Source organism: Phodopus roborovskii, unplaced genomic scaffold (assembly GCF_943737965.1).
Source record: "Phodopus roborovskii unplaced genomic scaffold, PHOROB, whole genome shotgun sequence".
Lineage (NCBI taxonomy): Eukaryota > Metazoa > Chordata > Mammalia > Rodentia > Cricetidae > Phodopus > Phodopus roborovskii.
Window position 1 is genome coordinate 3,966,457 of NW_026126516.1, and position 25,079 is coordinate 3,991,535.

General features: G+C 44.2%; 1 protein-coding gene across 1 annotated transcript in view; it reads left to right on the plus strand.

The window, feature by feature from the left end:
- The window catches only part of Unc79 (unc-79 homolog, NALCN channel complex subunit), a 191,916-nt gene that overhangs the window by 110,540 nt on the left and 56,297 nt on the right, over positions 1–25,079 (plus strand). Inside the window, exons 31-37 of the mRNA XM_051196519.1 lie at positions 1,952–2,101; positions 2,722–3,939; positions 12,152–12,259; positions 15,322–15,438; positions 17,860–17,943; positions 20,341–20,443; positions 23,597–23,737. Coding sequence (XP_051052476.1) covers positions 1,952–2,101; positions 2,722–3,939; positions 12,152–12,259; positions 15,322–15,438; positions 17,860–17,943; positions 20,341–20,443; positions 23,597–23,737 — 1,921 coding nt within the window. The remainder of the gene's footprint in view (positions 1–1,951; positions 2,102–2,721; positions 3,940–12,151; positions 12,260–15,321; positions 15,439–17,859; positions 17,944–20,340; positions 20,444–23,596; positions 23,738–25,079) is intronic.

The window sequence follows — 25,079 nt, forward strand, 5'->3', positions numbered from 1 at the left end:
CATTCGTAGAATTTCCTCAAAGGCAACAGTAGAATGAAATGCTAAATTGAGTGAAGTTACAGGTCAAAGGTGGAGAACCGAGGTTTGTATCTTTGATAAATGTCACAGTGTAACTAGAATTATAAATGGTGACATCATTGACACAAATCTTGGGAGAAAAACAAGTGCCTATTGACCCTGTAGCATTAGAACAGCCTGAACTAGTGGGGCGGTGGCAGGAAGGCACGTGGCTGGACGCCAGTGATCTGTTGCTTGTTGCTGTGAAGACTAAGGCACTTGGCTGGCTTCAGACGGAGTGGAGGACCAGCTTCTGGTACCGTTTATATCCTTCTTGCAGAGTGGTGTTTGTCAGCGTAGGTCTCTGGAAAATTCCATAGACTCAATTAAGCTGTGGCATTTTCAGTGTGCTAGGTGTCCAGACAGGCCCAACCCCAGATGACTTCCTGGGTAGAAGGGACAATTCATTGTCCTCTCATCTCTTATCATGCAACACAGTCCATTTTGGGAGTTATTCCAAAATTATGAAATGCAAGTCACAATTGCCATTTGCTTAGAAAACTAGTTTTCAAAGGAGATTTTTCTTTTCTAAAAAAGAAATAAAGTCATTTAGATGCATTTCTGCAGAAGTATGGAAATTTGATGGAATGTCTCATCTTTGTGTACGTTCACATAGAGCTTTGTATCCATTTTGATTGTTATTTTTTTATTTATTTATAAAAAGATTTATGTGGTGACATCAACTAACGTTTACTGCTTGGGTTCATTCACCGTTAGACTCTTGTGCATTAGGACAAGATTGCTCTTGCTAGGGCTGGCGTTTTCCTAGACTCAAGAAATCTAGACTCACCATCGTCATGTATGGGTTGCATCCTGTCCCATGTAGGTATCCAGAAAGCCCAAATTTTACAGTTCCAGAGATGCTCACCTCAGGCAGCAGGCAGGGTCATTGACCGTGCTGTGAAGTGCACATCACCAGTCTTTTTCTTGCTGCTTTTGTGTACCTCATCCTTTCCAGATGGAGAGAGAGGAAATGCTGGGAAGTAAACTTGAGGTTTTGTAGCAGGATGTTTCTTTCTTCATTTATATGTTACTTGGATTGTTTTGACTTCGGAGCAGCCAAGTAGGGATAGACGAGAAGACCTATAAGCAAGCTTAGTAGACATTAAGCAACCAACTTGTCTGTGGAGCCCAGGATCACAAGAGCTAAAGGCTGTTGTCTTTTTTTTCTAGGATTCATAAAAATCTATCACAGATGCACAGTATATGCTTCAGAGAAGAGTCTTATTATTCTAGTAGAAATGTGATTTTCCGTTTTATTTTTCCTTTGTTTACTCTTTCAGTCCATACTCATCCATGGAGCTTCCGAGATGACAAGTGGCTTCTCTAAGCTTTCTCTGTGTGTTGTGTGTTTCATTACCAAATGTAGAGTACAGTATTTTGCATTCACAAACTATAAGGTGCATGTACTGTTAGGCTGTGTCTATGCCAGTTCCCAGGTCCCAAGAAGGCATGTATATATTTATATATATATATATATATATTTTAGGAAGGTCAAGCCCCACTCATGTTAATGTCCTCCTTGTCAGATTAGCCTGAAAGTAACAGGCAAGTTCAAACAATGTCTGGACTCCTGGACAGAGTGCTGCCATCTGTGAGTCATTTGCTTTTAAGTGTAATGGGCGCATTCCCCGAGGAAGGCTCTTGTGGACAGACCATTGAGACACTTCTCCCAACGCTGTCCGCTCTCATTTGGAACATGGTGGACAGCTTGGTAGCAGGCTGCTCAGTTCAGATCTGGATGGTCTGGATGGAGTACAGACCCAGAGCTAAAGTTTGCTGGTGCAGAAACCACTTAGACCACTCTTGAATGCTTTCACTGAATGCTTGTGTAGACACAGCCTAAGAGAGAGTAACCTCCTAAGTGTAATTTTGACTTTCTCTCCCCAATTAGAAGAAGATAGTGTTTTTGATGAATCTGATATTCATGATACACCTACTGGACCCTGCAATAAAGAGTCTCAAACTTTTTTTGCAAGATTGAAAAGGATAGGCGGCAGCAAAATGGTGAAATACCAGCCGGTTGAAATGAATGTTCAGAGAAGTATGAATTTTTCCTCTTAGTAATTTTATGCAGAAATGTTGTACTCTACCGTTTGTTTGGGGTGAAATCTTAATTTTATTATGTTACCACATATTTTGATATTGTTGATTTATATATATATGTATGCACAAACAGTATATATATACACCCATTTTTATATATATATACGCGAGTTGACAGATAATGTCATTAATGTCATGATTGTCTTCAGGGGCCATTGCTTGATTTGATTTGTTGCAAAATGTTTGCTTCTCTTCCACACAATTTGAATACATGTTCTTAGATCTGCCTCAGCCAAAAACAAAACAAAATAAACAAGCCAACCAGCCAACCAACCAAAACCCCTCTCTTATGTTTAATGGCTATCAGAGCTGAGGAGCTACTTCCAAGCTTGACTTTTGGAAATCCAATCTTAAACCACTACTTGGGTTTCTTTCATACCCAAGTTTCCCAGTTCTTGAAATCAGAATCAATCTTACAAGTACATGTCCAAAAAGTCAGTTTTCCCTTCTGGTAGAGCTGGGATTATGATTACTATATGTGCCAATTGTGTGCCCAAGTATGAGGGGGAATGGTAAACTCTGGAGGGCAACAGTACTAGCTCTTTCTGTTTTGATCAGGTGAAATAGAGCTGACCGAATATAGAGAGACGGGTGCATTACAAGACAGCGTCCTACACTGTGTGAGAGAAGAGAGCATTCAGAAAAAAAAGCTACGCTCTTTAAAACAAAAATCTCTTGATATAGGGAATGCAGACTCCCTCTTGTTTACATTAGATGAGCATCGTAGGAAGTCCTGCATAGATCGGTGTGACATAGATAAGCCTCCCGCCCAAGCTGCTCATATCTCACAACGGCAAAACGACCACCGCGAGCGCTCTAGACAGAATTCTGCTACGAGGCCGGACAATGCTGAAATCCCCAAGAATCCAGCGGCTGAAGGTTTTCAAGAACCACGAAGGCCTGTGATTCCAGAAGTTAGGTTGAACTGCATGGAGACGTTCGAAGTGAGAGTTGACTCTCCAGGAAAGCCTGCTCCTAAAGAGGACTTAGATCTCATAGATTTGTCCTCAGATTCAACGTCTGGGCCAGAGAAACACTCCGCACTCTCAACATCTGACAGCGACTCTCTTGTATTCGAGCCTCTCCCGCCTCTCAGAATAGTAGAAAGTGATGAAGAAGACGAGATGATGAACCAAGGGAATGATGGTCCCTCGGGTAAAAATGCTGCCTCCTCCTCCATCCCCAGCCAGCCCTCTGTCCTCAGCCTGAGCACGACTCCCCTTGTGCAGGTGAGTGTGGAGGACTGTTCCAAAGACTTTTCTTCTAAGGACTCAGGAAACCACCAGTCAGCGAGCAACGATGACTCTACCATCACAGCTCTAGATGACCTCACAGACTCTGAAGAGCTGTCGAAGTCAGAGGAGCCAAGAGAGTTTGCCTCTGGCAGCCCACTAACACTAAAGCAAAAACGAGACCTCCTCCAGAAGTCATTGGCTGTCCCTGAGATGTCAGTGGACTATAACCCTGACCTCAGCCCGGCTGAAGAAAAGGCAGGGCAGACACCAACATCGGGGGCCAAAACGGTGCTCCTCAAACTTCCTGAAGATGCCGAGAATCCAACAGAAGGCGAGAATCCCAATGCCAGTGCTGAGTCCGATACAGAACAGAACCCCGAAAGGAAGGTGGAGGAGGATGGGGCCGAGGAATCAGAGTTTAAGATTCAGATCGTCCCCAGGCAGAGGAAACAAAGGAAGATTGCCGTTAGCGCTATCCAGAGAGAGTACCTTGACATCTCCTTCAACATTCTAGACAAATTGGGTGACCAGAAGGACTCAGGTAAGCCTGTCTCTCTTCTTTCAGACCTTCAGCTTTGTGCATCTTACTTGGTAGGGTTTTGATGCAAAATATGCACCAAACTGGCAATCTTATAATGTCGGGGCTGACATTATAACTGCTTCATAACAGCATGGAATCTGTCCTGGTCACCACAGTGTGCTGGATTCTGATGTGGCTGTGCTGGCTCCATCGATGTTTTGTATTTGTTGTTTCTAATTTTTACCATCAGTCTTGACCGTTCTGGGCAGTAAGAGGCAGTGGCTAATTGATACCAGGATATCTCAAAAATAACTTTGGCCTTCCTAAAGCAACAGAAATAATTTTGCATTATTTTTTGTTTTGCTTTTTTCCCTCTCTTGATACAATTTTCTTTTTGTTTCTGTGATAAAACAGCAAGGAAAAGCAACTTGGGGAGAAAACGGTTTATTTCATCTGACACTTCCAGGTCACCATCCATCACTGAGGGAAGTCGGGGCAACCATTCAAGTAGGAGTCTGGAGGCAGGAGCTGAAGCAGAGACCGTGGAGGGGCTCGCTGAGTTACTGGCTTGTTTCCAGGCTCAGCTACCCTTCTTACATAGCCCAGCCCACCTTCCTCAATGGTGGCTCTGCCCAGAGCCACCTGAGTCTTCCTCCACCAATTAGTAGTTAAGAACAACCCCTTGTAGACATGCCCACAGGCCAATCTGATGGAGGCAGTTCCTCAACTGGTATGTGATTGGCAAGTCCTCTTCTTAGATATGTAATGTAAAGTTGGCAACCAAAACCAGCCATGACACCTCTGTTTATGTTAGTGAAGTACCTACTCCATATGCAGAGTAAATGAACTGATTGGATAATCACTTAGGGGCTACAGTGCATTGTCAGAACACTTACCAAACATCAGCAAATCCAGGTTTCCAGTTACAGTCTAGACTTTGATCCACAGACACCACCTGATGTGTTCTCATCCTTAAGTGTTGTCTTTTCCTATGTTCTCTTTGAGGCACCCTTTCTAAGATGTAGTATAAAAAGTGGCCCTCCGTTGGTCACCTCACTCATCCCAAACTAGCCTCCTGACACATTAACACCGACAGGGGAGCTTCCTCCTTCTTGCCTGAATGATGATGGTGATCAAAAGATATGAGAAAAGCTACAGTTACATCAGTCTTCTTAGAAACCAGAGACCATTGACAATTGGGGGTGGCCGTGAGTCCAGCCTGTGGATTCTGAGGCTTAGGTCATGCACCTTCCCTAGGTGACACAATCTGCCAAAGGCCATGCTGGGTGGTCCTCTCCATCCTAGTCCAGCTTCTTCCACTATTCTGCCCCGAAGAAGCTACGTAGAGAAATACCCAGACCCCTGTATTTGTACTGATATTTGTTGGGGCTTCTAGCTCTTCTCTGGTCATAGAATGCAACAGTTTACCTCAGAGACACTGGAAAACAGCAGAGTGAGCCTTAGCATGTTTGGAAGGGGTCACGTTCTAGCCAGGTATGGTGGGGTCTTGTCAAGTCAGGAAAGTTTAGCCAGCTAAAACGGTTTTGAAGGAACTTGGGCATCTTTAACTTGTTTGGGGCCAGGGAAATTGCTGTATGTGTGTAAAGGACAGAATTGTCCAGAAACTGCAGAGGTGTGTGGGGGGGGAGTGTCAAGAACGAATGAGTTGTGCATGATAAACATTTATGATGAATAGGCTGAATGTAGCTCATAAGACATGTTAGTATACGAATACGTTTTATTGTCTTCATTTCCCCCTGTATTTAATTGTTCCCCAGGTCCCAGGGGGAAACGGTTGTACTTTTGTAGTCATACATTTGATCCTAGAACAAGAGAACAGTGTATGAAGATGATGGTTTAATTTTTTATAGTGCATATTTCCCTGTCACTTAGCTCTTCAGCACTCCACTTCCCACAAGCATACACATCTTTCCCTACTGGGGGCACTGGAAGGAGGAGGGGCCCACACAATCAGAGCATGAGTCAGGCTTTCCTGCTTCCACCAGCAGAAGCAAGAGAGGCCCAGACACCCCTCTTCCTTATCCTTGTCAGTGACAGCCTCACTTGCAAATTGTCCAGAGCTCTGGCGTCAGTCACTGTGAGAAGACCCATGGCCCGGGATGCCCTTCATCTACCTCGACAGATTTCCATAAGTCCTTGGTCACCCCAGTTCTGAAAAAATTCCCATGCTGTCTTCCCCCATACCCTCAGAAATTCATGGGTCCTTCGTAGCAAAACCCTTTGTCTGTCTTTCTCTGTCTAGCTCTCATTTCCTTCACCCTCCTAACCTAATGAAAGCCTGGCTCATCCTGAGGATTCAGCTTTTCTGAGAGCCCATGTGACTAACACGTGCCGCTGGGCTAGGGTTTGGGGTTATTGGTGCTCACCATGGCCCTCCTCAGACCATTATGCCCTTATCTTTAAGACCCACAGCTCTGATTTTGCTATTATCAGGGCATCAAACACAGTCTCATTGTTCGCTACTACTCCCTGACCCTTTGAGCCACACATGTTCCTGTCTTAACTGGTACTATTGCAGTGATATGTGTTGATGCCTCCCGATGCCCAGGACTCTGCATTACTTGAACTGGCCTCCCCCCACCCCCTGCATTTTCAGCCTCTACCTTAGCTCAGCTACTCATTTCTGTAATCATGTCACAGACTTATTACCAACAGCTACGGCCCTTCCGAGAGTTCAATTATATTCACTATTCTTCGATTATGGTTCTCTCTCCCTCTCTCTCTCTCCCTCCCCCCTCTCTCCCTGTCTCTGCCTCTACCTCTCTCTCTCTCTTTCAACCAGGGCTTACTGATCCTACTGTCTTCTAGTAGCTCCCACTTCCTGTCTTTTCTCCTTCTCACCTTAAATTCAAGTCCACCAGCATAACTCGCCCCTGCTTCTATCCTCTCCGACATTTCCTTTTCCAAGCATTCTTGCATGAATGCATCCTTCGTGAAATCAAACTCTCCAGGCACTAGCACTTGCCCCTAACAGATGACTATGTCTGGAAAAAATGTATAATGTAGACTCTATCATTTTTAACTTGTGGTGACAAACCTCAACTGGGAAGTTACTCACCAGTTATACAGTATTTTCCAAACCCACACTTCATTCTCCTGCTTGACTATTTCTTCTGTTCTTCTCAGAGGTCAAGAACTCCTCCTACCTGACATGATCATAACGAGTTTCCATGCTTTATTTATATGCTTCCCACATCTACACCTGCCTCCTCTTTTGGCATTTACATTTAAACACTTGGTTTCCTGTCAAGATCCTGATTCTCTTAACTACCCTGGGATATAGGCAACATTCTCCACCCTTTGCTCCCCAGATTTTCTTTTAAAGGACTGCTAACCTGAGCATGCAGACACAATCTTACTTAAAAATAAAAAGCCTTGTAAAGGCAGTGTTTTGGTTTGCTTTCCGGTTGCTGTGATTAAAAATGCTATGACCAAAAGCAACTAAAGGAAGAAAGGGTTTATTTTGCCTCATGGTTCCGGGGGTTTAGAGTCCATCGTGGTGGGCAATGCAGGGCGTGATGGTAGCAGCAGGAAGCTGGCCGATCACATTTTATCTATACACAGGGATCAGAGAGAAAGGGGACAGGATGTGAAGCCAGGCTATAAACCCTCAAAGCCTTAGGGACACACTCCCTCCATCAAAGTTCCACCTCCTAAAGGTTTCACAACTTCCCCAAACAGCGCCACCAACTGGGGACCAAATGATCAAATACGGGAGCCAGTGAGACATTTATCATTCAAACCTCCACAGGTACCCAACCATTACCACTCCCCCCCCCCCCAGTTGTCTCCTATGATACTTTTCTTTCATTTTCCCCTACTAAATAGCAAAACTATTTTTCAAGATTACCAAGGCCCTCCATTGCTAAATCCAATGGTTAGCTGTGGAAGCTTACCCTCTGCCATAACTACAACATTTGACATAATTGATGAATCCCACTTCAAGGAGCTTCTAGGACACTGCACACACCCTGTCCTTCCTTTTCTATTTGTTGATCATTACATCTCAGTCTCCTCTTGGTTCTTCCTCCCTTCCCTGAGGAGTACCACTGCTGGCCCTTCCCCCACCCACTCTCTTGGTGATCTCATCTACCAAGACAACTGTCAGTTACCCGTTGCTAGACTAATGCCATGCCATGCCATGATAATCACCAGCATACAGCAATAAGCTTTTATCTACTCTGAGGGTGTTGGTCATCTAGAGAGGAACTAAGCTAGACCAAACTTGGATGCGTGGCCAACCTCTGTCTCTTGTGCTTGCCAACCTTCTCAACAAAGTCTAGGGTTATTCTTATTGCTGTGCAGCCTCAGACAGCAAGATGAATTGCACAACTGCTTATCAAAGCTCAAGTTAATGTTTGCTTCATGTTGTTGTGATTATGATCAAAATTAACCTAGGGAATGAGAGGGTTTATTTGGCTGGTATTTCCAAGTCATAATCCACTATTGACAGAAGTTGGGGCAAGAACTGAAGCAGAAACCATAGGAGGATGCTGCTTGTTGGCTTGCTCTCCCTCTGGCTCATGGCCAGCTAGATTTCTCATATAGCCTAAACCCACCTGCCTAGGGATCCATCACCGAGTGAGCTGGGTCCTTGTATATCGATTAGCATTCAAGAAAATGATCTGCAGACATGCCTACAGGCCAGTCTGATCAAGGCAATTCAACATTTGAGGTCCTCTCATCCCAGGTGGCACTAGTTTGTATCAACTTGACTATCGCATCTTACCAGAACAGTCACAGGATGCCTGCAAGCACTTTGTTAGGGAAAGCAAGTCACAAGACTGAACCAAACCAAGGGGGAAATAAACATTCCTCATTAGTGGAGAAATGTCAGAGTCACTCAGTGATAGGAGTTGTCTCCGAGAGCAGTAGGGACACGGAGTCTCGTCTCTCACATTGTACAGGACATAATTACACTATAAAATGAGCTCTTGCTGTTCATCAGAAATTAAACCTTAACTGAGCATCATCAGCTTCATCTGGAAACTTTAATTTCCTTTAAGACATAACACACACCATGTCCTCCTTATGCCCGCCATTTCCATAGTTACTCTTGGCTCAAGGGGTCAATACATTCTCTCTGTCTTACCTGCTGTGGTGTCCTAACTGGTCTCTCACTGCCTTCCGCCATTACCTTGAGTCCTCTCTATACAATAGGCAGAGTGGTCCTTCAGAATAGAACACTATTATCTTTTATTTTTCTGGCTTAGATCCTTCCAGGGCCTTCCCACATCCCTTCCAGTAAAAGTCTTTTTTCTTCCTATGCCTAGAGAGTCTTCTCATTTCATTTGCACCGCTCTTCCCACAAACCCCCATGGCCACGGTGGCCTCTTGCCATTTCTTGACTGCCCCTACATGCTCTCAGCTCAGGGCCTTATACCTTCCGTTCTCCAAAGCTCGAGTGGTCCAGCACCCACTTGATGGACTCTCTCACCAATGATGCCTGCCCTGAGCTTAGCCACACCCCCAGCTGGCATCCTGACTCTCTTTTCTTTAGTGTTAACTCAACATGTAACAATGTGTTCCCTTTTATATGTGTCTCCCCACATGAAAGCAAATCAAAGTTCTGTGATGCAATGTTTTTGTTTGTTTCCTAAGTGACTAACAGAGCACTGGCACATAGGGCTAGAAGGGGAGACGCTGAGTTTTCTGTGCACGACTCTAGAAAACTGAGTGCAGATGTGTTGAAAACAAGTGGGCAGCTCTTCTCAAATATTTGCTTTAAACTGCATGTAGATAAGAGGCTTCAGAAAAGATTGAGAACTAAGAAAGGATTGCCTAGTCTAAAGAATTTGTGCAAACCAGGTCATTAATAACGATTACCCAGTAGTTTCTTTAAGGTTACATCAAAGATTTAAGTACACACCCTCAAATCCCCAGAAGTCACAATGATCTTTCAGTGGGTTCTTAGAGATTAATTTCATTTTCCTCATTTCATGTTATTTGTGGGCTATAATCCACGGCTGTAACACAGAGAAGGCAGGTGAATAAGGGCAAGAGAGGTCATTTGGTAACCTCTCTAATTTTGCATTATAGAAAAACAATACCTCATGTTTTCATCTTGATGACTACGGTGATTCCAAATGACTACTTATTATAGAGTGTGTGGGAAACTTTACAGCAGTGATACTATTTGGTTGCCATGACGTTATTGGAGGGAGGTGCTGGAGGAGCGGCTCATGGTAACAGTGTGTATTGCTCATGTAGAGGGCCTGATTTAATTCCTAGCACCTATAGCAAGTGGGTTACAGACACCTGCAACTCCAGCTCCAGGGGTTCCAGTACCTTCTTCTGTCCTCTACGGGTACCTGTACACACACACACACACACACACACACACACACACAGAGAGAGAGAGAGAGAGAGAGAGAGAGAGAGAGAGAGAGCTACAAAAGAGAAAACCTGGACTTATTAGTGATGGTTCGGCTCATTGGTAAACTACCTGCCATGAAAGCGTGAGGAACTGAGTTTGGAAACTGACAACCATGTGCCAAGCAAAGCAGTGCGCTTTCCATGGCCCTGGTGCTCGGAGGTAGGGCAGGGGGGGGCATAGACAGACAGATCATTAGCCAGCCAGCCTAGCTGAATCTCTGAGTTTAGGTTCAGTGAGAGAAAAGAAGTAGAGAGTGATCAAGGGACACACTCAGCATCAAGCTCTGGCACACCTACACGCACCCACATGAACACGCACACACAGAACACAAGCGAAGTTATTAATATGGCAACCATATTGTGTGTATCAGAAAGACCTCTAAAACTGTAAAGTAGATGTTTCAAAGCTACTGCTCCCAAACTTTGTCCCAGATTCTGCCCTGGGGCCTTTTGTATCTGACACCTTGACGGGTTTAATGTCATCTAGTGTCAGAGCAGAAGATGCCGATTATAAAATATTGTGGCTTGCTCGGTGGCAAGAAGAAACAGTTGCATTATGAAAAAGAGGAGATGGTACATTTCGAGTTTAAGAGCTTGAAGCCACTTAAGATGGCTATCTCTAACTCACGGCACGGTAGTCATGGAAACCCAGGCTGGCAACTCTGAGCCAGCAAGAGGCCCAGTGTATTCACTGCCAATTGCTGCTGTAAAGAATTGTAGGCTTGTTGTGACAATCCTTTCAGAAAACTTGAGAGGTTACTGTGCAGTAATCTAGAACGGGTAAGAGGGCTCATTTCCCAGTGTTGACAGATTAATAAGACAGTATTAACAAGACAATGCAGAAAGTATTTCACATCAGAGAGGACATTTATTCAATAGAAACAAAACAAAACAAAATAGAGGTTGTGTCCCTCTAACTCAGAGGTTCTCAACTCACGATCCCTTTGTGGGTCACATGTCACATATCCTGCATATCAGATATTTACATTATGATTCATAACAGAAGCAAAATTACAGTCATGAACTAAATGTTTTCTTTTTCCTTTTCTCTTATATTACATGCTGACCACAGTTTCCCCTCCCTAACCCTAACCCTACTCCCTCTTCTTTACTTCTCCCCTCCCCCATGTTCACTCCTCCTCTGCAATGAAATGATTTTATGGTTGGGGATCACCATAACATGAGGAACTGTATTAAACGGTTGCGGCATTAGGAAGGTTGAGAACCACTGCTCTAAAGAAAACGAATCTCACTTAGCACTATTTATTTCATAGCAGACACACCTCCTGCTCTTAAATTGATTCCTGCTCAGTAACATTTATAGGCAAATAAGTACATAATAACATTGCAGTGTGCTAAGTTTGGAAAAAATTAAGGGAAAACACTCCATAAAAGAGTCACCTGACAGTTTTTTTTTGGGGGGGGGAGGAGGGAAACTGTGTCCTGGAAATCTCTTTGGATGTGAAATCTTCTATTGAAGACTGAGATATAAGTGAAGAATAGGAAACATTCAGACAAAGGTGGAGAGAGGTGGAATGGGATACTGACCTATTATTAGGTATTAACTATGGAAGTGAAGTGCCTGGTTCACTAGTTAGCTCCATGGACATTTTGAGCATCAGCTTTGCAGTAATGCAGGCTTTGCTTTCCTAAGGGATATGCATCACATGCAGAATGTGATGTAGGATATATGTAATCCCTCTAAGGTCATCGCTAGAGGCAGAACATGCCTAAAGATTTGAATGGGTGTGGTAGACACGAGAGAAAAGGACCCAGGAAGGCTCTTCAACCACTTTCCACCATTGTCCTTGACTGTAAACAGTATTTCCAATTGTAGATTCATCTGGCAAAGGACTTTCAACGTTGGAAATGCCACGGGAATCTTCGTCTGCCCCCACATTAGAAGCAGGCGCACCTGAAACAGGCAGCCACTCCTCAATATCAAGTAAGTGTTTCTCAGCGATGGTTTCTGTGCGTGTCTATTTTGTACTTCCATTTTGACAGCCCTCCTACTTAAAAAAATGTTGATTAGCTTCCTCAGTGATACAGTGTTGTGTCCTCTATGAAATTCTTGTGGGTAACAGGGCCTGCTTTAGAGATCTCACATGTTGGATTAGTCATATGGTCACTGATTGTTCAAGAACCCTAATTTATTAAAGATTAAATACAAATTTTTATCATTCAACAAAATCAACATTACTACTAGCCTGACCATGTGATACATGCAAAGCTTTGTTCATGGCAGACTCTTACTTGGGACTCATTGGCTTAATCTGGGTCTCCTATCATGAACACAGCTTTATCTGGGTTATCTTAAAATAAATGTATCAGAACCCTACAACTAAAGCTACTCTTTTTAGTCTGAAGAAGAAAAATGGCCTAGCACATTGCAAAGTCTACACGAGGTATTCTCAAACATCCCCCTGCAATTGAGTGCTAGGTTTTGACCACAAGAAACCTGAGTTCCATTGCTGTTCAATCAAGGCGTCTATCCAGTTCAGAGGTGTCAGGAGATTTTCAGCAAAGAGAAATTCTTGGAAGGAATCAGCGACCCAGACAGAAGTGTGCTTTCTGGAAATCTTTCATGTTCTGATAAATTTGTGTTCCATGTGGATGCTGCCTGAAGAGTTAGTGAGTCTTCGTGGACCATCTTTTGAAAGGAGGATGGTCTGAAAAGCCAGATATAGACCTTAATGTAAATGCTGGTCTTGTTGTATGGAAAGGAATCTTTGTCACACCTCTTATCCATTTGTACATTCTTTCATTCATTATTCATTCTTTATTCCATGCGTATCTGGTGGGGGTGCTTGTCATTGGAGATCAAAGGGGAATAAATAGGCCCTCCTTCCCCCAAGGAGACTACAGTCTTGATGGTGACCCTAGATACATTCATTTGATTTTCCTCCAGTATTGACACCGTGATGAATGGCTCATACACAGCACAGTCCAGATCCACTCCATCCATAAACACTGCATGGCAGACTGAGGAGAACGGCTGAATGGCTTGTCTAAAGTCGCAGAGATGGACATGGATTCTTAAATCTACTAGATTTTCAAGTCGATATTATTTTTAGTATTCTACACTGTCTTTGAATAATTCTAAATCAATTATAAGACTGTAAAAGTTTTAAGAAGTAGTTTCTAAGTAGCAGATGTTTGGCCTTTGGCTGCAAAATAGAATGTCTAGTTGTAAAGCTAAATATTTTATTTATTTTTTAAACACGAAGAATGGTTGATAATGACAAATCACAATATAATATTTTCTCTTTATACATGAGTCATCTTTAAAAAACAAAAGGACACTGAATTCCTCCCCTTAGAACTCTAAGTAGTATGATTTGAAATAGCCAGAATGGTTAAGTTGCCTCAATCCCAGTGTGTCAAGAGGGTCAGGATCCCATAGTCATGACTGAGTCTAGCCTTTTGTGGGTGAGTTTGGCACATTAGCCCCCATCTTTCCTGCCCTTGTCATGAAAAGCATCATCATAGGATTTGGTGGTGTGCTCTTGGAGGTATAATGCCAGAAACCTCCTCCACTGGTATTTTTGCTCTCAGGAATTCTGCAGTCTTTAAAATCAGCCCAGAGACTGGGAATGTAGGTCAGTGATGGAGCCCTTGCCTACCATGTGTGAGGCTCTGGGTTACATCCCCAGTACTGTAAACTAAAACAAAACTAACAATTGGGGAAATTATCTTAGCACTAGAGGCTGATTGAGTCTGTAGGATGCCACTTAGTTTTCAATTTTTAAACATTTTCTAAAAGATTTCTGTTTGTAGCTAGTGGTAGAGTTAAGTGAGAAGGTGGCTTGCCATTTGCAAGGCCTTGGGTTCAAAGCCCAGCATATTTCTGCTTTTGAGTTTTTCTTAAAACTTGCTTTACTTTTCAAGTGAATTGGAAATTGGTAAAATTTACCAAACAACAAATCAGCGATGTTTACTATTCAGTCTGTCAGCTATTTCCACAAATTCAGTGAATGTGGGCTCCAAGACTCATGAATTCCACCACATGCCTTTCTTGCTCAAGTTTCCAGTTGATTGTTCTGTAACTAAACATGCCATGACCACCATAAATCAAACAGCATGCTGCCCACTCCAGGTGCTGGTATAAATGATTTCATTTCACACCTCGTTGCTGCCTTGTTAGTGACTGTGAAACCTATACATAGCATTCAGAGCAGCCCCGGGACTATTTAGTGGACATCCTGGTCCCTGCATTCCTTTCTAGAGTGTGCAAGTTCTTCAGCATTGGTTTCTGAACTTGCCCTTCAAGTGAGTCTGGTGGGGCAACCCACATTGTCAATGTCTAGGTGCTTGGGGTCAGGCCCACAGTCATCTCAGAGGGGCCGAGTGCTCACACTAGGCTGGTCATAGGCACTGAGTGTTTCACAGGCGACCAGGAGCAAAGACGAGGGTGGCTTTCTAAGTTAGCACACAACTGGCATTGTCTCGGGTTTGGAAAAGCTTACAACTTTTCATTGCTGAGAATCGTGTCAGGGCTTAATTGCAGGACAAAAATGTTGCCATTGTTTTCTCAAACAAAGTATGAGAAGATAGTGGGATGCTATTTAATTCATTTTCCAAATAGTAGACAGGGGGCTCAAATAGCTTGGAAACAGTGCAGGGTTTTAAATCAAGGGTTTTGGCTTGCCTCAGTTGCTCTTGACTCAACTCAAGGTAGCACTGTTGGTTTTGAGTTCTTTTTAGAATGTGGCGGAGTGCATAAGTAAAAAGGCTAACACAATAAGCATATTGCATTCATGGGTAACTGAGTAAATATGTACAGTTGATAGATTAATGTCGAAGATCACTACTATTGCCTGTACCACAGAGACACCGGAAATGATGGAATGCTTAAGTTTTTCACTTGATTCGGAGCATATGATTTACCAAAAAGTTACAAATAGCTAACGAAGAACTCAACTAAGATCTGTGTGGATGTATAGAGCCTGTGTGTGTGACGGGAAACACATTCCCCCCAGTAATCATCTCCTAATTTCCTCCGTATAGCTCAGTATAGGCAGATGAAAAGGGGATCCCTGGGAGTTCTGACAATGAGCCAGTTAATGAAGCGGCAGCTGGAGCATCAGTCTAGAGCCCCCCATAACATCAGCAACTGGGACACTGGTGGGTCAAGCCTTTTCTTCTCCTTTGCCTCTCAGATTAGCTAATGCCACTTTCTCTGTGTCCACTTCTTGTGTTCTTTGGTTAAAATGGTTTCTTTTTTAATAACCTGAAAGTAATTAACATATTTTCAGATTTTTCCAAGTGCTCTAAAGCATTGTGGTCTTTGTCTAGGCTGATCCCTGTCTAGGCTGGTCTCTGTTTAGACTGGTCCCCGTTTAGGCATGCCCAGCTCTTCATTCCTGTAAGATCCAGGTTATATGGCTGGGGAGGAGGGTGGATCTATGATTTCATGGCACAGAGCTTTAAAGGCACCAGATTATCAATGACCTCTTTCATAAATCGTAGAGTTAATAACAAATGTCAGCTTGGGGTAGCACGATCTGCACGTTTGGGAATGAGTTGTACATTTTAGCCAGCAGGGTCACCAGGTGGCAGCCACACAGGTGTTCATAAGCTGGAACTGTGGCTAACCTGTTGTAAGGCTGACTGCCGCGGAACACCTGCTTTAAATACGACCACTTTGCATTTCCTGAACCCTATGGCATCTTCTAACTACGCTGCCTTCTCAGCTCATAGCACAGCAGCGCCCCCACCCCAAGTGCCTGCCTTGCCTTTGCTTTTTAATTAAATGGGTCACCTGAGGTACAAGATGACAGCCATGAAAGCACCTTGAAGTGTGCACGCACTGTGAAAGTATAAGGGCTGATTACCGCAACATGCTGTGGGAGCACACGTTAGCGTCACGGTTATGATTTTCTGGCTTCAACTGTGAGATTATTCTTAATCTCCTCATTAGGATGCACAACCACAGGGTGCAGTCTTTCAAATTGTATGTACGTCCTCCTACTTATTTACCTTTGTTGTTCTTCAAGAAGAGATCCACATACCACACCCAACCCCGTGTGTCAAGCCATCTTCAGTCTCCTTAGACTTAGAAGAGTATCGGACACGTCAAAGGCTTGGTGGTTTTCCCCTCAGTGGCATGAGGGAGTGAGCAATGAGTAGCCAAGAGGCAACAGACGAGAGAGAGGGGGCAAAGATGCTGGCTAGCCACCCCCAGACTGTATGTGGTTTGAGCATTGTCTCCCTTCTCTATCTGCACCATGGAGGACTGAACCTCTCCTCTCCAGAGATGGAGCTGTGTAGCTTGGGAAGCACATCTTAGTTAGATCTTCAGTACTAAATGCTCGTGTTGAGTTGGGGGCCCTGAAAGGCATTTTACTATACTGGTGTAGCTCAGTGTATAGCTCAGCCTCAGCCACTGTGGATTCTGTCCACAGCTGCGCCCTAATTTGATTAAGTAGAGTTACAAAATGTAAATTGAGCTCAATTTCTGATCTGAACTTTAAGCTACAAACCCCTGCATGATGCCAAATAACCCCTTTAGTCTCATTTTTCACTTTTCAACCAGACTTAATGTTTCCCATCTTCTTGAGACTCCATGTTGTCCATGTTTCTTTCACTGAAGCTTGCCAGAGTTGTTTTATTATTATTATTATTATTATTATTATTATTATTATTTTCCATCCTCCTACTTAGTTCACTTATCTCAGGGTCCCTTAATAAAAGCTTTATCTCATTATTCTCAAGTTTGTTTTGTTTTGGACACGGCATCCTTCTTTGCCACCCCGGCTGGTCTTGAACATCTGAGCTCAAGTGATCTTGCCTCAGCCTCCTGCAGTTGAGCTGACATGTCACCTGACTTCAGTATTCCCCGGGCTGATTATCTGAGCCCAGCAGAAGAGTCTTACTGTGGAGTCTGATGATAGGCGACATGTCACTTTGAACCACATGCACTGATTGAGCGACTCTCTAGTTTCCAGCAAGAGCGACTATGGTCATATAGACATACTGAGAGAGACAGCTTAAACAGGGTCATGATAAATCCACCTCAGCATTCTCCAGCTCGTTCATAGACAGCCAGCCTCTTCTCCACTGTGCACATCTGTGTGAATGAACATTCCCTAAGTGTCTCTCCATTCCTGCTCCTTATCCTCACTCTCCATCTCTCAAGCAAATATCTATCGTTTTCTCTACCTGCTCCATGTGATTCCTGTATGAACTGCCTGGCTGTTACCCCAGAGTACCATTGATTTGCATAAAACATTCTTTCATGGTCATGGCGTTGGCCCTTCATTTCATGTCGGGAGACACAGGGTGTTCACTCTTTTGAAATAGAGTAGGACTAGAGCTTAAAAAGCTAGCCTTACATCCTCTACATTTTAGATGCAGTTCATTTAACTGAGTGACAGGTTTGTAACAAAACCTTGAATAGCCCTCCCTATCCCCAGATTTAATCTTTCTGTGTTAATAAAGTAACCGTGACAGAAATGGTCCCATGTGGTGGTTGGCTGCATCGGTTGTGCTGGACTAATATTGAGCTGACCACACTGAAGACTGAAATGCTTTCTTTATCCACAGAACAGGTACAGCCCGGGAAACGCCAGTGTAATGTGCCAATGTGCCTAAACCCTGATGTGGAGGGACAGCCGCTGAGGACAAGAGGTTGGTTGGGTCCCCGAGTCTCAGACTGTAGAACTGAAGGGCCATGTGTCCCTCAGAGATCCACACAGCTCTCTGTATCTCAACAGCTCCATGTATTTCCAACCTGCAGGGTCGGGGTATGTGTGACAGTTTGTCTTTGAATGTGACGAGCAAGAGCTCAGCAGCAGAGTGCCTTCCTAAAGCTTAGGGCCACATGAAACAACTCTAGCATCTCTCACCTCACACTTTGGACGTTTGAAAATTACTGCCCATTTCTTAACCCTCTTAGGTGTTTCAAGACCAGGCATCCCTGGGCTCTTTAGCCTTCCTTCCAAGATGTATCAGTTTCCCATGTCACCCTAAATTCTTTTCCTGAGCCGAGTTCAGATGGTCCTTATCTTTGTCTAGAATTGTTACCGCTAAGTGGGGAGACAAAATTGGAGGCTCAGTTTAATGCTGCCAGCTCAGTTGTGGGTCATTTACAATGAAAGGTTGCTGAGGCTTGTGGCTTTCTTTTTTATATTTGTCACCTTCCCATATATTACTCCCTGTTTCTACTTCAATAGCAGGATTTAGCAATCCATTGTACAGCTAAGTTGTCCTGTAAGAACCAATGCCCAATCATCTAGCCTATTTGCTTTGCTAGATGACTGCCATAAATATTGCAACGTACTTCCTGTGCTGTCGTAGAAAAAACAACCTCATGGGGTTACTACAAAAACTCCTCCCCTTAGGTCATGCTTGTTTGGAAGTCACAAAAGTGACAGAATCCTTCTCATCCTTTTGGCTGCAATCTTGATTTGGAGTTATTCCTCCATATATTTTTGGACTGACTTTTTTTTTTTTTCTGCTCTGGCGTAGTCATTTTTGCATTTGGCTTGTGTGCCTCGCAATGATCATGAAGTGTGGAAAGTTGTTTTTAAGTTGCGTGCTTTTACTGACTGTCAGTTCCTTATGTCCTGACACCGTGCAACATCTTTATGGCCATCCTTTGTTAACAGTGCACTTAGATAACTCTGGGAAGGAATGCCAGCTCAGAAACAGCCGATAGATTGGTAGCAAGATTTGTTTTCCCAATTGGTATCTTGGTAAGTTGAAGATAGCCTTGGATAGTTGGTACCTGTGTTTTCAGGTTTTTGCTTCTCAGACATACACTTTGGAAATGTTATCTTGGAGGGGAAGAATGGTCTATAACACGGAAGGGAGAATTTCAGCATCATTTCTTCCTCAGAGAGCAGCGTTGCCCTCCAGGCTAGGCATCTTAAGACTTGTACTCTATGTCTTTAATGACTATTCTCTCAACTGTGAGTCTTTCTGAGGAGAAATCATACATATTTTTCTGAACCAATTTATGAGTCTCTTGATGAGAAGTGGATTACTTAATGATCATCATTTCCTTCTGTTTTGTTTTGTTTTGTTTTGGTCTGCTTGAAGAACTCAGAGCTTGTTGTTATTTCACATTGTCACTTTGGGTGTCCTCTTAGATGCCTCATTTACACAGTTCCAGGGGAATCTGCCCTGCACTGGTGGCTTTTTTAATGGAGTGTGTGTGTGTGTGTGTGTGTGTGTGTGTGTGTGTGTGTGTGTGTGTGTGTGTGATATGCAGCTACTCATGGAGGCTGGAAGAGGAGCCTCTCAGGCCCCTGGAGCCGCAGTCAGAGGCAGGTGTGAGCTGCCTTCACATGGACACTGGTATCTGAATTTGGATCCTCTGGAAGAGCAGAAGGCTCTCTTAACTGCTGAGCCATCTTTCCAGTCCCCAAATTTGCTGTCTCAAGAGACAACAGCAATTTGTTGCTGAGATTCTGGCCTCAGATTTCCTTGAAAGGATCTAACCTCAAAGTGTTCTATTGGCTGGGTGAAGTGGAGCAAGTCACCGAGTGAAACAGCCACCATAGCATCCACTAATACTTCAGTTAAAAATGAAGTCTTTTTGCTAGTTTTCTAGCCCCCGTGTCCCCTTTGTTCATGTGTGTGAAGTCTGGTGTTTCACCCCTGCCTTTGTTCATGTATGTGAAATGTGGGGTCTCACTGCCTCCCATTTGTTGAGGCATGACATCTGGGGTCTTACTGCCTTCTCACAGTACCCCCTTTAATGCTGGTATGCATTTGTGCATTAGAAATGCCATATTGTTCAGGCAATTTCCTTTAATGCTAGGAAGTCCATCTTCATCTTAGATCCCATTGGCCAGCTGAGCATTCTGATTTGTTTTAAAGTCATGGAGCAAAAGAGAGGTTAGACAGCCAGCTCTCTCTTGGCCTTGCTTCGCAGTCGGGTCTTTATTGGGCCATGGGTGGGATGTCCAGGTCTCAGTCTCATAAATGTGATCTTCTGAGAGTTAATGAATGCAGAACGGAGAATTTCCTGGCCCCAGAAGCTTGTCTGTATTCATGCTCGTCTCTCTGCTGCTTACCCAGGTGCCACTAAATCCAGCCTGCTGTCAGCCCCCAGCATAGCCAGTATGTTTGTGCCTGCACCTGAAGAATTCACGGATGAGCAGCCAACGGTGATGACGGACAAGTAAGCTCCCAATTTTTGTTTGTTTGTTTGTTTTCTCATTTGCTTTGGTTATAGAGTTTGGTCCCCAGGTGAGGAAACGCTCTTTGCTTTTGAGTCACACTTTACTTTTCAAAGGGCTGAAGCTGTGTGGTACACAATTGAGTTTTAGAAATGCATACACTAGGAGCAGTGTTTTGTCCATGCTTTGGCATATCCCCCTCTTTTTTTTTTAATTGGATAGAATATGATAATCCCACTTATCCTTGTAAATGGAAGTTTCTGTCCCACCATCAACTCCCAAATAAACCCACTGAGACTTAATATTACTTATATATGCTTGGCTGGTAGCTCCGGCTTATTATCAGCTAGCTCTTACACTTAAATTAACCTAGACTTTTCTTCTATGTTTAGCCACGCAGCTTGGTGCCTTTTCGCAGTAAGGCGCTCTCGTCTTGCTTCCTCTGCATCTGGCTGGCGACTCCTGACCCCACCTTCCCTCTTTCCAGCATCCTTAGCTTGCTTGTCCACCTATACTTTCTGCCTGGCTATTGGCCATTCAGCATCTTATCTTTACAGGGCAAAAGAGGGTTATTCCACAGCGTATCCCTAAAAACAATTTAACGCCCATACATTCTTCAGCCTGGGAACATCCAATTGTTACACTAGGAACAAAGAAGAGATACATTCTGGTTTTTTTTTTGTGTGTGTGTGTGTGTGTGTGTGTGTGTGTGTGTGTGTGGGTTGAGACAGGGTTTCTCTGTGTAGCCCTGGCTGACCTTGAACTCACTCTGTAGACCAGGCTGGCCTTGAACTCACAGAGATCTGCCTGCCTCTGCATCCCAAGTGCTGGAATTGAAGGTATGCTCCACCAACGCCTGACTGAGACTCCATTCTTATTCCATCCTGGAAGTAAAACCCATTTTCTGCATCTCAAACTGGTTTGTCACTGCACAGACTATCAGTTGCCAGTAGCCCCGAGTTCTAGGATTAAGCCCACATTTTAAAGTCGAAGGCATTCTAGTGTGTGAATGTCCTTATTATTCTTTCCTCAGCTCCATCTCTGATTCCAGAGCATTCCCCTTGTGTTAGGAGTAGGTTTTCCCTGCCGGTCCTGGTCCCACCGCCATGCCAGCCCCAAATAACACACAGAGACACTGTATTATATATAATTCTGTTGGTCAGTTACTAATTTCTTATTAGCTAGCTCTGTCTTAAATATTAGCCCATTTCTATTAATCTAAGTACTTCCACGTGGTCTTATCTTACTAGAGAGAGGGGCTGGCGTTCTTCTCTCCCAGTCTACCATCTTGGAACTCCTCCCTACTACTTCCTCTCTCCTCCTAGTCTCCTAGTCCCACCTATCTTGCTTTCCTATTGGCCAACAGTGCTTTATTCATTAACCAATAAGAGAAACATATTTACAGAATGACATCTCCCATCAGCTTGTAGATTTTAAAACCTGGACATATCTCTGGGACTAGATAGTTCCTGGACAGAGGTGGCTCACATATCTATTAAAGGAAAGTGAGGGTTAAAGGATGGTGCAAATATCTAATACAGAGGAGTCGCTCACTGCACACTCAGAAGTAGGCTGATGGCTGTCTTAGGGTTTCTACTGCTATGATTAAACACTATGACTAAAAGCAAAGTTATCTTACAACTTGTAGTCCATCATCTAGGGAAGCCAAGGCAGAAACCTGGGGGCAGGAACTGATGCAGAGGCCATGGAGAAATGCTGCTTGCTAGCTCCCCCACACCACTGTCTCAGGTCCTTTCTTACATGCTCCTAGGACACCTGCCCAGAGATGGCATTGCCCACAGTGAGCTGGGTGCCCCCATGCCAATCATCAGCCAAGAGAATGTCACACAGACTTACCTACATAGTGAGCCTGTAGAGGTATTTTCTCAGTTAAGATCCCTTCTTCTCAGATAACCTTAGCTTGTATCAAATTGATATAAAAAAAAAATTAGCCAGCACAGTGGCTACATTGAGAAGCAAATTGGCCTGGCTTGTACTAACTTGGAATATCCCCAGAGCTTCGCATGATTTCTCCATTTTGTGTCATAACCCACTCCAATTCAAGTTATCATTTCCCCCAGTTGTTTCTGGTTGCTCGTGTGTGTGTGTGTGTGTGTGTGTGTGTGTGTGTGTGTGTGTGAGTGTGTGTGTGTACTCTGGTATGCATGCATTTGTGTAAACATGCATGTGGAGGTCAGAGGTCAGCCTCAGTTGCACTCCCTTGGGAGCCGTTCACCTCATTGAAATAAAATCTCCCATCGGTCTCGGACTCATCGAGGAGGCCAGGCATCTGCCAGGTCATGCCCTGAGTCCTGCTGTCCCTGCCTTCCTAGTGCTGGGATTGCAAGCACTCGCCATTGACCCAGCTTAGTTACTTGGGTGCTGGGACTCGACCTCAGGCCCTCATGCATATGTGACAAGCACTTTGTCCACCGTGTAGCCCTTTGAGTACTGGTCGTCCTGTCCCAGTCAGAACACTATGTCAAAGCTGGGTGCATCTGTGGGGGGCACAGAGCTATCAGCAACAAGATGTGAGGAGATTCAGTGTCAGGGACAGAGCCAGATGCCCAGCGTTGGTTATGGGACAACAAGAAAACTGGGCACATGCCACCCAGTGGCTTCTAGAAGCTCCTGGTCCATAGCATCAAGGATCTGGAAGAGCTGCTGGTGAGAGCAACTGACTGTGTGAGATCACTCACAGCATTACCCAAGGAACTCAAAACCGTCCAGAAAGAGCAGCACAGCTGGCTGTCGGAGCCAGCAAACACTGCCAAGCTGCACAGCGAAGAAAAACAAGTGGATGGCACACACTCACATTTATCTCTGCTTAAATAAAACCATAAAAACTGACAGGAAGATCCAGCTACTGACTATTCTTAGACATAATTTCACTAGAGGCTGTTATTCTACCTGAAGCTCTTTGTAAAGGAGCAGAATCCCCGTGGGGCCAGATGCTTGTGGACAGCATGGTGAAGGAACATCCATGACCTCCGCCATGTCTTATGGTGACAGTGGCACTGGAGTCTTCACTTAGAGTGGGCCCAGTTATCACCATCTGGGGCCCTTTCCCAAAACTCTGACAAAGGGCTGTGCTTGTGTGTTAGCGTCAACTGTGGTTGGCTTTCTAACATGTCTTCCGTCTGTTTCATTTGCAGATGCCATGACTGCGGGGCCATCCTCGAAGAATACGATGAAGAAACCCTGGGGCTAGCCATTGTGGTCCTCTCCACATTCATCCATCTCAGCCCAGACTTGGCGGCCCCACTGTTGCTTGATATCATGCAGTCTGTGGGAAGGTGAACCTTAGTTTCTACTTTATCTGCTGGGAAGGAGCCCTACCTAAAGCTGTATCTTGAAATCAAAGCCATCAGTTTGAAAGTGAAACATCCAGTCACCTTGTAAATGCCCGGTACCCATGGGATCAATTCAGACTAGTTTTTAAAAATGGACGGAAGCATCTTCCGGGTTCATTTCTCAGCTGTACCAGGTCATGAGTCAAGCAGTAGATGGCTGCACTAAGAGGGTAGGGCTGTTGCTCCCTACAGCTGTGTGAGCTGATGTGTGATAGTGTTTGGATGGGCTGTCCACAGTAGGCTTTGTGCTAACCATTACTATGACAATAGTGTCATCCGTTGACATGGTTTGTGGTGAACTGACACCTCTCTTGTGATCAGTCCAGGGATCATTGTGTCATACATCATCTTCACCATTCTGGCACAGATAAAGGAAGTGTTGGTTCAATTCCCAGCACCCACGTGGTGGCTCACAACTGTCTCTTAACTCCAGCCCCAGGGAATCTGGTGGCCTTTTTCTGGTTTCTGAGGGTGTTGCACACACACACTGAACAGACAGGTATGCAAGAATAACATCTATACACATAAAATAAAATTAAAGATTAGCAATATTATAAAAAATTGTGGAGAAATTTGTGGAGCTTTTTTTTTTTTTTTGGTAGAAGGGGCCTTGCTGTGTAGCCCAGCTTGACCTTGAACTTGCTGTGTAGCCCCAGTTGGCTTTGACCTTGTGATCTTCCAGCCTTAGCCTCCTGAGAACTGGGATTATTGGCATGTACCACCATACCTGGCTGTGGTTTGGTTGTTGAAAGGGACAGTTTTGTGTGAAATCATTGGGTGGCCACACCAGATAGGGCAAGCTTGGTTAAGCACTGTGAGAAGCCAGGAGTGGAGCTGTCTGGACGATTTGGAATTTCCAGATACTTGGGATTTCAGGGAGAGAAAAGCACACTTTTTGGTTTGTGGCTTGCTTTTTTGTTTCATTTTGTTTTGTAATTTTTTGTTTGGGTTTTGATATAGGGTCCCACTATGTGGCCTAGGCAGCCTCTAACAGGGTTTCCTTCTGTATCCTAGGCTGCCTCAATCAACAGTCCTCCTTCCTCCGAAGTGCTGGGATTGTGGGCATGTGCCATCACACCTACTGAGAAATAGCTAAACTTAACTTTAAGAACAATAAAAACAGGGGCTTTGGAGATGGTCCAGCGGGTAAGACACTTGCTGTGTAAGCATATGTGCCTGGGCTTAAATTCTAGCACCCACATAAGCCAGGCACGCACAGGCAAGTGTCTGTAACCCCAGTGCTACTGGAGGCTGAGTTAGGAAGATCACTGGGGTTTTCTGGCCA